This window comes from Macaca nemestrina, chromosome 7 (assembly GCF_043159975.1).
Source record: "Macaca nemestrina isolate mMacNem1 chromosome 7, mMacNem.hap1, whole genome shotgun sequence".
Taxonomy (NCBI): Eukaryota; Metazoa; Chordata; class Mammalia; order Primates; family Cercopithecidae; genus Macaca; species Macaca nemestrina.
Genome location: NC_092131.1, coordinates 46,247,876 through 46,260,085, shown reverse-complemented (window position 1 = coordinate 46,260,085; position 12,210 = coordinate 46,247,876). Strand labels below are relative to the sequence as shown.

The following is a 12,210-nucleotide window of genomic DNA, read 5'->3' as shown; positions in this document are numbered from 1 at the left end:
ATTGGATAAACTGTGGCATATCCATACAATGAAATATAATCCAGCAATAAAAGAGCTGTCATACATGTAACAACGTAGATGAATCTGAATTCAGTGTGCTCTGTGAAAGAAGACAGATACAAAAGGCTATATACTCTATGATTCTATTTATGTGACATTCTGGAAAAGGCAAATCTTTAGGGACAGAAAATATGTATTTGGTTGCTAGGAACTTAGGGGTAGGGGAAGGTGTTGAATGCAAAGGGGCACAGAGAAATTTTTGGGGTGATAGAAATCTGTATTTTCATTGCAGTGGTAGTTTCCACAACCATGCATTTGTCCAAACTGCTCTGTACAGCAAAAATGGGTGAATTTTATTGTATGTTAATAATACTTCAATAAACCTGACTGATGGCCAAACACGAGCAAAAAGAGAGGACATAAGGAAAAGATTGTTTAGTTTGGTTGTATTTCAAAAATTAACTTCTGGTAGATTAAAATGTTTTTTTTCTGAAAAGAAAATGTTCAGCTGAATTAAATTTAAAGGAGTTTAATTGAGCAATGAACTATTGGAGTATCACACAGCCCCCAGAATCACAGCAGATTCAGAGACTCCAGCGCAGCCACGTGGTGGAAGATTTATAGCCAACAAAAGGGAAATGAGGTACAGAAATCGGAAGTGAGATACAGAACAGCTGGATTGGTTATGGCTCGGCATTTGCCTTGTTTGAACACAGTTTGAAGACTCAGCAGTGTATGAATGGTTGAAGTACCGCCGCTGGGATTGGCCAAGACTCAGCTGTTGTTCAGGCATATACTGCTAAATTGGGTTTTCACTCTTGTCTACCTATTAAGCTAGATTGCAATTTGTCCATAAGGACTCAAATATAGAAGTATGGAGTCCTTCTCAGGCCATATTTAGTTCACTTTAACAGAAGTACCAAAGATATTTAGGTTTAGAAACCCTCACAAGCACTTTTTATTAATAGCCTTCATATAGGCATAGCAATGTGATAAGCTGGCCAAGCTGCTTTCTTGAAGACCTGAAAAAAATTTTTTTAATGTGGTTGAGGAACAAAGGACGAACAAGAGCAAAATAGGAAAAGAAAGTTAAATGAAATGAGCTTTCATCTTGAATATGTGACAGGTATAATTTATGAAATATCACTTCCTTTGTTAATCATATCTTAATCAGTTCCTAAAAACAACTGTTTTGTAAATTCTAAAACTAACTTAAGTACAGGCTCTGTAGTACATCTGAGATTTGTTAATGAATTTTCTCAGGTTGTTAGGGAGGATTTACCCATGAGAAAGACTAAAGTATTATAAATGTGATCTGAATTCAGATCTCCATCATGGCTTAACTAATCCAGCTAAGGTATTGTAAATACTCTGAAGCAGAAGTAGTTACCTGAATAATAAAGACCCAAATGCTTACTTTGTAGTTTCCCATTAATCAAAAGTTCATTTCCATACAGTGAAAAGGTATTTTTGATTTTATAGTTTTTCAAAAAGAGGAGCCTCAGTTCCATAAAAGGCAAAAGATCTTACAAATCCATTTGCACATATGATACTTTTAAAATTTCTAATTTTAAAAGAGCTCTTATAAATGAATAAGAAAAGGGCCACCACCCAGTAGAAAAATAGCTTAGGACATGAACAGGCAATCACAAATGCAGGCAGAAAGTCAATGCATATAGGAAATAGTTGAATTTCATCTATAATTACAGATATATAAATTAAAACATGATTTTTATATTATTTGATCAGCAAAGATTAAAGGTGTAATACCCATTGATAGTGAAAGTGTAAGGAAATACAATCTCAGTTTAAGTGGGAGAGTAAATTGGCACATTCTTTTCATAGAGCAATTTAGAATCGTGTCAAAATTTTAAATGTACATGCCTTTTAGAATTGCTAATAATTTATTCTGTACAAATCATAAATATAAAAGGAAATTCATTGCAGGATTCTTTGAAGTGGCAAACTAAACAACTCAAATGTATAATGGGTAAATAAAATTCTTGTCAGTCCATACAAATAAATACTTTGCAGTTACTAAAAAGCTAGGGAGGCTGGGCACGGTGGCTAACGCCTGTAGTCCCAGCACTTTGGGAGGCTGAGGCGGGCGGATCACAAGGTCGTGAGTTCAAGACCAGCCTGGCCAATATGGTGAAACCCTGCCTCTACTGAAAATACAAAAATTAGCTGGGTGTGGTGGCGGGCGCCTATAGTCCCAGCTACTTGGGAGTCTGAGGCAGGAGAATCGCTTGAACCCAGGAGGCAGAGGTTGCAGTGAGCCGAGATCATGCCACTGCTCTGCAGCCTGGGTGACAGGGCAAGACTCTGTCTCAAAAAAAAAAAAAGAAGCTAGGGAAAGCCCTATATTATGAAAGTATATCCAGAATATATCGATTAAAAATAAAGTACAACATGATACATTTCTTAGTGAAAAGGCTTTTTTAAAAAGAGTATGATCTCATTTCTATAAATCAAAAATATATATATACACACATACACACATGAACATAATATATAGCACTGAAGAAATCTAGACATGTATGAAGTATTACCAGTGGTTAATTTTCAAGGATGGTATAATGAGAAATTATCCATAAATTTCTGTAATGTTTGGATTTTATATAACCGTGTGTTACTTTAATCAGTGGAAATCCAAAGACCTTTTTACAAATAAGGTAAACATAATTCCATAGACTCAGACAAGTAGAAGGGCTGGTGTGAAAAAGGCAAAGTAGCTGGGAAGTATAGAGCAAGGGGCCCATTTAGATTGGATTGTAAAGGGTGTGTTGGGGAGTTAACTGTTAAAAGTGCTGGAAAAATAGATTGAGGGTTGTATTGTGACCAGGCCTTAAATGTGGAATCAAGTAGTTTACACTTCAGTTGGTAGGCAGAGGGGAAGTCAACTGAAACTTTTGAGCAAGAAAGTGGCATGCCCAAAGTTTTTCTTAAAGAAAATCAGTCTAGGAGTAGAATGGTAGGTAGCTGGGAACAAACTGAAAATAGGAACACTAAGTAGAAGGCTGTTGCAGTAGTTCAGATTTAGGAGTGACGAGCATGTGCCACATGGTTGTAGGAATTAGAGAAGCAAGGCTAACAGACATAAGAGCCAAATACGGAGGCTGGTGGAGAGGGGTGAGACAAGAATGCTTAATGTCTGAGCACCTGGGAGGATATTCATGTCCTTAATGTTGGAGAAATATGATGACATGATAAAGATTTCATTGGGGGGAGAATTCGCTCCAGTCTGCCTTTCCAGACTTAATTTCTGTAATAATTGTTTGATGCATAAATGGGTGCTCAGTATATTTATGGAATTTATTTAAGCTTATGTTATTTAAGCTTCAATTATGTGCTCACCATTCCTCGAATATAACATGCATGTTGATAGGACATCAGTAATATCAGTGCTATGATGGATGAAGATGATAGCAACTACTGTTTATGTAACACTTTTTTTGAGATAGAGTCTTGTTCTGTCACCCAGGCTGGAGTGCAGTGGCACAATAATGGCACGATCTCGGCTCACTGCAACCTCTACCTCCTGGGTTCAAGCGATTCTCCTGCCTCAGCCTCCCCAGTATCTGGGATTACAGGCACTCGCCACTATGCCTGGCTAATTTTTGGATTTTTAGAAGAAATAGGGTTTCATCATGTTGGCCAGGATGGTCTCGAAGTCCTGACCTCGTGATCTACCCACCTCGGCCTCCCAAAGTGCTGGGATTACAGGCGAGAGCCACCACGCCCAGCCAAAATTTACTTTTTAAAAATTTAATTATTCTTGGCTATTTTCTCAAATGTATTGCATTCTCTTTTATATGTTTCCTTTGTTCTACATTTATCATTTTTGTAATTATAAGTATATTAAAGTAAAATATATTTTATGCTCTTATTTTCTGTAACACTATATCCTTAACATAATTTAATTTTCTTTTGACAAGTCATGGTCACCATCATGAGGATTATGTTACTGGGTTTTATAATGTAATGATTCTATCAAGAAAGAAGCCAGATGCGGTTGCTCACGTCTGTAATCCCAGCAGTTTGGGAGGTTGAGGCAGGTGGATCACTTGAGGTCGGGAGTTTGAAACCAGCCTGGCCAATGTGGTGGCATGCACCTGTAGTCCCACCTCTTCAGTAGGCTGAGGCATGAGAATCATTTAAGCCTGGGAGGCGGAGGTTGCAGTGAGCTGAGATTGTACCACTGTACTCCAGCCTGGGCTACAGAGAGAGAGACTGTCTCCAAAAAAAAAAAAAAAAAAAAAATAGCTTAAGTGTGGGGCAGTTTATACTAAATGGCTTCATGCCGCAGTGTTTTGTTCTTATGTTTCTCTTTTTTTTAAAAAAAAAATAGTGTATCTGTTACACTTATTGTAGTGAAATCTTTCTGTTCTCAGTGTGCAGGCTCAGGAGGCAGAGGCAGGAGAATTGCTTGAACCCAGGAGGCAGAGGTTGCAATGAGCTGACATTGCGCCACTGCACTGCAGCCTGGGTGACAGAGTGAGACTCCGTAAAAAAAAAAAAAAAAAAAAGCAAGATATAATATATCAAATGAGAAAAGTGTTGGGCGAAGAAAAACAGCATAAAAATAGTCACTGTTTATGGGGCTTGCTTTTGGGACATGGAAGTTTTGTGCTAAATGGTACTTGATATGATAATGGTATCTGATACATTTGGTTGGGATATTTCTTCAGGTAACAGAAGGTTGATGTAGAAAACCTCTAGTGTTTTTGAAAATGGAAAGTCAGTCGCAAATTATGACTAGAGAAATATATCTTGTAGAGCATATGTGGTGAGAAAAGAAAGTATGTTCACATCCAAAAGTAAGGTTGTTAAACTCAAAAACTGCATTTGTAATTAATAAAGTTGAAGTAACATATGCGATTATTCTTTGATGGCTGCAGATATAACCCCTGTTGTGTGTGATAAAGATTAAATATGGTATTTGTGTTTGGCTAATTTTTATTCCTTTTTTCTCTGTTTTATCTAGTGGAAGAACTAGAGACTACTTTCAAAGTATAAATAAAATATGTTAGTACTTGAAAAAATATAGGTATTCTAGAATGTGTATTTTTGCTTACTATTACAGTTTAAGTTTTTACATGTCTAATTTTTATGCTGTAATAATGACATTTTTTGTAAAATGTTTTCTCAAAAAGTATAATATTCTTTGCTTTCATATAAAATCATTTTCTAAATATTTCTAGGTAACGTGCAGAATATACACAAGGAAGATAAACCTTTAAGTCTGAGTATGCCTGTAATTACAGAAGAAGAGAATGAAAGTTTGAGTGGAACAGGTACAGATAAAATTTCGTCAAACTAGTGAAGTAAACTAACTTATATTCGTAGAGCATCAAGGTTTAGAACCCTTGAGGAACATGACAGTTTGCTGTGTGTTCCTGTGATCCTTTCATCTTTGGCCCATTAGAGAATTTCAGTATTAGTCATATCATTAATGACATCTCAGAGTCAAGGATAACACAATAAATGATGGTATGGATATCCATTAGGTATCCTATCAGTTTCATCTTTGTAGAGATGTCTCTGTCAGACCTCTGACCTGCTTTCATCTGGACATTGTTTCAGTACTTCTAATCCTGACTGCTGCTCTCTTCCAGGAATTTGTTTTCTTTATTTTTTTTCGTGAGACAGGGTCTTGCTGGGTTGCCCAGGCTGGTGTACGGTGATTTGATCACAGTGACTTACTACAGCTTCAACTTCCCCGTCTCAGGCTGTCCTCCCCTCCTGCCTCAGCCTCTTGAGTCACTGGGACTGAAGGCACATGCCCCAGTGTCTGGCTAATTTTTGTATTTTTTGTAGAGACAGGGTCACACTGTGTTGCCTAGGCTGGTCTCAAACTCCTGGGCTCAAGTGATCCACTTGCCTTGGCCTTCCAAAGTGCTGGGATTATAGGCATGAGCCACCGTGCCTGGCTTAGGAATTTGTTTTCATCTTAATTTTTTTTTTTTACTTGTCTTTTCTCTTTTTCTTTTTTTTTTTTTTTGCCATTTCCCTTTTCTTTTGCACTGGTAGGGAATATTTTTTTTCTTTTTTCTTTTTTGGTTTTTTTTTTTGAGATAGTCTTGCTTTGTTACCCAGGCTCGAGTGCAATGGCATGATCTCAGCTCACTGCAAACACCGTCTCCCGGGTTCAAGCGATTCTCCTGCCTCAGCCTCCCAAGTAGCTGGGATTACAGGTGCCCCCCCCCCCATCATGCCCGGCTCATTTTTGTATTTTTGTAGAGACGAGATTTCACCATGTTGGCCAGGCTGGTCTTGAACTCCTGACCTTAAGTGATCCGCTTGCCTTGGCTTCCCAAAGTGCTGGGATTACAGGCATGAGCCACCGTGCTTGGCCAGAATATTTCTTTTTGCCACATCTTTTATAATTTTCATGTTTTTGTGTTTTCTATTTCTTTCTTTGCTTTTAATGATCAGTAACCTTTAGGTTCGTGCTGTTTGTAGATGGACAATTATTCGAGTGTTGGTTCTGGAATCTCCTGTAGTAGCCAGAATGATGTATAGTACTAGTGTTTTGGGTTACATTTCTAGGTTTAATTGAAATGAAATTGAAATCTTAGTCATTTTCTTCTTCTTAGTACTGGCCTAAATACCTTTGAGATCTAGCACCCTGGGTTCATATAATTATAGGGAGGGTGTACCCATATGACCCATATGAAACAACTTCACAGTAACTTATTATTAATTAGGATTTAGAATGGCTAAGGGCCACTATCTTAATAGATTGATATTGCAATAAGATTGAGATCTTACTATTTCAATGGATATAGTATTTTTTATTGTTGTTATGTGTTTTTTTTTTTTTTTTTTTTGAGATGGAGTCTCGCTCTGTCATCCAGGCTGGAGTGCCAAGGCACAATCTTGGCTCACTGCAGCCTCCACCTCCTGGGTTCAAGCAATTCTTCTGCCTCAGCCTGCTGAGTAGCTGGGACTACAGGTGCCCGCCACCACGCCCAGCTAATTTTTTGTATTTTTTTTAGTAAAGATGGAGTTTCACCGTGTTAGCCAGGAAGGTCTCGATCCCCTGACCTCATGATTCGCTCACCTCAGCCCCTCAAAGTGCTGGGATTACAGGCACGAGCCACCGCTCCTGGCTGATAGTATGTTTTAAACTGCTATATCATTTTGAAGAAAAAATTCTTGAATATGTCAGGTTTAAGATTTTTTTGTTGTGTCTTTGCTGTGAGGGCATCCTTATTGTGTTGTGCCAGTTAGATAGCTATGTAGTTTAAATGTATGATATCAATTAGGTATTATCATTTAAGTGTCAAGTTTTTTTTTTTTTTTTCGATCTGACTGACTTTTAAACTTTATGTCTTTAGAGTTCACTGCCTCCAAGAAGAAGAGAAAACACTGAACAAAGAGCCTGGTGTAGTTTTTAATTTTGAGTTTTCTGACAGAAGAAAAGAATGATATTTTGTGTATTGAACAGGAAGACTGCCAGTATTAAAAATAATCCTTCTGGGAAACTGTAGGTTATTTCTTGGAAATTGCAATACATAGTTCTAGAATAAAAGCACACAAAATTAGAATAAGAATTCTTTAACATTTTCTTTAATGATATGCATAAATGGAGATAAAACTTGTATTTAGTATGTAATATAAAAAATTCTGTTATTTGCAGATTGTTACTATTTCCTGTAACGTTTTGTGATACTATACTGTCCGAATACAGTCTGGTAATACTATCCTATTTTATTTAAAATATATTTTATTGAAATATTAATGTTTATTACATGCAAATAACTAATCATTTTGTATCTACAGTCTGATAATGGATTTTTTAATTTTGTATATTCTATTTTGTATATTGTTAAGTGCAATAAAGTTTTTGCCTTGTTTTATTTTTTAATACATAAAAGTTACATTCTCATAACATGTGATTAATAACTTAGGAAGTTCACAATGTATTTTCTAATTCTGCAGTTAAATATTATTTAGTGCTTGTTTTAAAGCTCCCTTTGGTCTACTGTATGTTTATGTGTATGTTTGTGTATGTGTAAATATGTATATGTATGTGTGTCCATATTTATATATATGACTAGTCAATAAATTTATGTGTGTCTATATATATGACTAGTCAATAAATTGTGTAAGTACTTGAATACTAATACTTAAATTAGTATTAAATACTAATTTAAGTACTAACTTAAGTACTTAAATATTAATGTATTAAGTATTTAAGTACTTTACTTTCTAATAAAATGTTTAAGAAGAATAATGTAAATTTCAGAATGTGTCTCTGGTACAGAATCGTTGATAGTCACAGAAAAAAAAATCTATAGCTTCATGAATATGCCTATCTGTTAATTTCTCGTTCCAGACATTTTAATAGAGATTGCTTGAGCCATGTTGTTTGAATTGCTGCCAATAGCAGACCACCTCCCTATCATGTTGTTGGCTCAGCTGTTTTTTTTTTCTTCCCCCTAATAGAGACGGGGTATTGCTGTGCTGCTCAGGCTGGTCTTGAACTCCTGGGCTCAAGTGATCCTCCTGCCTCAGCCTCCCAAAGTACTAGGATTATAGGTGTGACCTACTGTACCCAGTCCTAACCTGTTTCACAGTTGATTATACTTCATGCTGTTTTCCTGCATGAAGTATAATTAAGGGATTTGTTAAGGTAACCCTTAATTAAGGTATTATTAAGGGATTTAGAGTTTGGGTTGCACACCTGTAATCCCAGCACTTTGGGAGGCTGAGGCGGGGAGATCACGACGTCAGTGAAACTCCGTCTCTAATAAAAATACAAAAAATTAGCCGGGCATGGTGGTGGGCGCCTGTAGTCCCAGCTACTTGGGAGGCTGAGGCAGGAGAATGGTGTGAACCCAGGAGGTGGAGCTTGCAGTGAGCCAAGATCACGCCACTGCACTCCAGCCTGGGCGACAGAGCAAGACTCCGTCTCAAAAAAAAAAAAAAAAAGTTTGGGTTGAAGATCAAATTCGTGATATCTCTATATCTAATCTTTAAAAATCAGAATACTAATGCTAACCCAAATAAAATGTTCATTTATTAGCATTTATGCAGTCACAATTGTTTCCTTTGACTTCAAATGATTTTGATCATAGAGGGGGCAGTTTTCATAATGTGGACATTGGGTGGAGCATCTTGAATTTAAACATTGTGAGGTTGGGGTGTAGATCCATTATTGGCCCCACTTGGTATACTAGGTTGTTTGCTAGAACTTGTCTGACAAAGTTTATAGACATTGTACAGCTAACACACTGAGTTGCCCTCTCTTTTTTCATAACTGTACTTACAAAATACATGCTGTTGTTTCACTTGTACCTCAAGATGGTTAGTGCCCTGCCCCCATTCACAAAGTTAGTAAGTCATGCTTCTGAGTCATAAACACAAGGTTCAGGCTTATAATTTCAATCTTTTTATATAAGCCAATGTGGAAATCCAGAAAGATCCTTTTTAACTATAAGCAGTAAAACTCCACTTCAAAATGGCTTAAATGAAAAGGAAAGTTTATTAAAATCAGGTGAGTTCCAGCAAAGGTTGACTCTGCATTATATAGCACATCAGTTTCATGATGGCTTCATATACCTAGGTTTCCATTTTTTCTTTTCTTTTTTTTTTTTTTTTTTTTTTTTTGAGACAGTTTTACTCTGTCACCCAGGCTGGAGAGCAGTGACGTGATCATGGTTCACTGCAGCCTCAGTCTCCTGAGATCAAGCTATCTTGCCACCTCAGCCTCTTGACTAGCTGAGTCTACAGGTGTGTGACCCCATGCTTGGCTAATTTTTTTGTTTCTTGTTTTCTTTTTGAGACAGAGTCTTGCTCTGTCACTCAGGATGGAGTGCAGGGACGTGATCCTGGCTCACTGCAACCTCTGCCTCCCAGGTTCAAGCGATTCTTCTGCCTCAGCCTCCCGAGTAGCTGAGATTACAGGCGTGTGCTACCATGCTCGGCTTTTATATTTTTAGTAGAGACGGGGTTTCACTATGTTGGCCAAACTTGTCTCAAACTCCTGACTTCAAACGATCTACCCTCCTTGGCCTCCCAAAGTGCTGGGATTACAGGAGTGAGCCACCACACCCGGCTGCAATAGTGAGTTTTTCATGAGTATATGTTGAAGATAAGGTATGAATCACTTGATAGAGTTGCTTTAAATATGAAATTGAAGCTCATTGAACAGAGTTCAAATAGAACATACCTGTGTTTAACAGTGAGTTTTCAAAATTAAAGTATGAAGTCCAAATACTAGTTACCTATTAAGCTACTTATATCGCCAACTTAATTATAATTACCAAGTGATAAAGGCATGATTTCAGTATTAAATATTTACTAAATTAATATTTTGTGGGAGAAGAAGGGTTGTGGCAGTGTATATAAACATACACTGTATTTTAAAATCACACCACTCCTAGAAATCCCAGTATATGAAAGTGGTGTTCAAAGTAGATAATTAGAATTATAGTAGTATTAATGTTATATACCAGGTTTACTTGGGGTATCTTAAAACCCATGAATAAAAACTGGAGTCATAAAGGAAATGCAGCTTGTATGGATGCTTAATTAGGGAAATATTTTTCACTTTGATAGTAAAGTATCCTAATTTCTTCAGAAGAAAACTACCCTGGGAATATGCAGTTCTCTATGAGAATCATAGTGTTGTCTTTGCTTTCTTTTGTAGTACTCTTATGAGTTTATGTTGTAAGCACATCTAAGATCCCATCTGGGTTTATAACCCCTTTGTCTTGATAACTCAGTTTTCCTAACTGAGTGGATATATTCAATGAGGGGAAACATTCCCAGTCTCTTTAATACCCAGTTAGAGTGATTGTTCCCTGAGACAGGCACAGTTGTACCATTTGCAAGCAAAAGGAGAGACCATGAACAAACTTGAGCAAAGGCTTTGTCTTATATAGGGATTTTTCAGAACAGCAATTTATTAGGGAACTACGTTAAAAACTTAAGTGCTGCAAAACTATTTTACTGACTTGTTCAAAAATATTAAGAACTGCAGAGTACTTTGGAAATGGAAATGCAAAGATATGAATGCCAAACTTCAAAATAATTACAGCTAGAAAGTAAGCTTTTAAAAAGTACTTGGATGCCAAGGAAACCAAAGTAATTATGTGGTGACTTTTGAAGTGGCTTTTTAAAGTTATAATAATTGAAAGCTTATGTGTTTACAGAGATCTTAAGATTGATATGAGATGAAGCTCTCATGGCTTGACAACTGAAGGAGACCCAGGTTTCTTTTTTTTCAACTTGAATTGGCTACAATACATGTTTTATTTCCAATAACCTATTTTGGTTATGACAAAAGATTTACACATGTATAGAGAGATAAAATATTTTTAATTGAGGTATCTTTAAAAGTGAGCTTTATGGGCTGGAAATTACTTTCATTTTTATGTAAAGAGCCCAGGAAAATAAGCATAATTACTAATGTCTTCCTAACTTACCCTTGATTCTTGAATTCTAGTTTGAAGAATGCTTGCTTTTTAAATGCCATTGAGCAAACTCTGTGGGTGCTTAAGTATTCACATTTTCATTTATCTGTTGAACAACTATAGAGTAATTTTCATTGCACATTTTTCTTATTCCCTCTATTAAAGTAAATGTCAAAGCCTAGATTTCGGGTTGTATAATCTTTTTTTATGTGGTATTTTTTATGCCTGACTTACTTTATTTTAATGTGCTGTATATTGCAGGTCTGGGTTTTTCTTTTCATGATGAATTCGGGCTGCCTCCTTTAAGTTACAAGGAACAAAGGCACGTTGACATTATCTTAGATGCTGGAGGTTTATTTTAATGCTGATCAGAGGCAAACCTTCTTGGAGAGCTGGGAAAAAAATGGCTCTTTGTCATGTAGTGAACACCAGCAGCTTAGACGGCTGGGTTGAGTCCTTGCTTTTGAAGTGGATGTCTATTGCCCTGTAGTTACAATGTGCATCCTCTTATTCATGTGCTCTCCAGCTTCCCTGCCCACGTTCGCCTCTGCTACTTCTCCTATTCTCTATAGTCCCTGAGAGACGATCCGATTGAGTCTATTAGTTATAATCCAAAATAGAGCTCCCTGATTGGGTGGAGATTATTCTGGCTACTGGCCTCCTTTTTTTTTTTTTTTTTTTTTTTTTGGTAGAGATTCGTTCTTTCACCCAGGCTAGAGTGAAAAGGTGCAATCTTGGATCACTGCAACCTCCATCCCGCAGGTTCAAGTGATTCTCCTGCCTC

At 36.9% G+C, this 12,210-nt stretch overlaps 1 protein-coding gene across 1 annotated transcript in view; it reads left to right on the top strand.

Moving 5' to 3' along the window:
• Positions 1-8,090, top strand: part of LOC105473671 (small nuclear RNA activating complex polypeptide 1) — a 33,110-nt gene extending 25,020 nt beyond the window's left edge. Inside the window, exons 9-10 of the mRNA XM_011727587.3 lie at positions 5,205-5,297; positions 7,344-8,090. Coding sequence (XP_011725889.1) covers positions 5,205-5,297; positions 7,344-7,378 — 128 coding nt within the window. The 3' untranslated portion in view covers positions 7,379-8,090. The remainder of the gene's footprint in view (positions 1-5,204; positions 5,298-7,343) is intronic.
• The last annotated feature ends 4,120 nt before the right edge of the window (positions 8,091-12,210 follow it).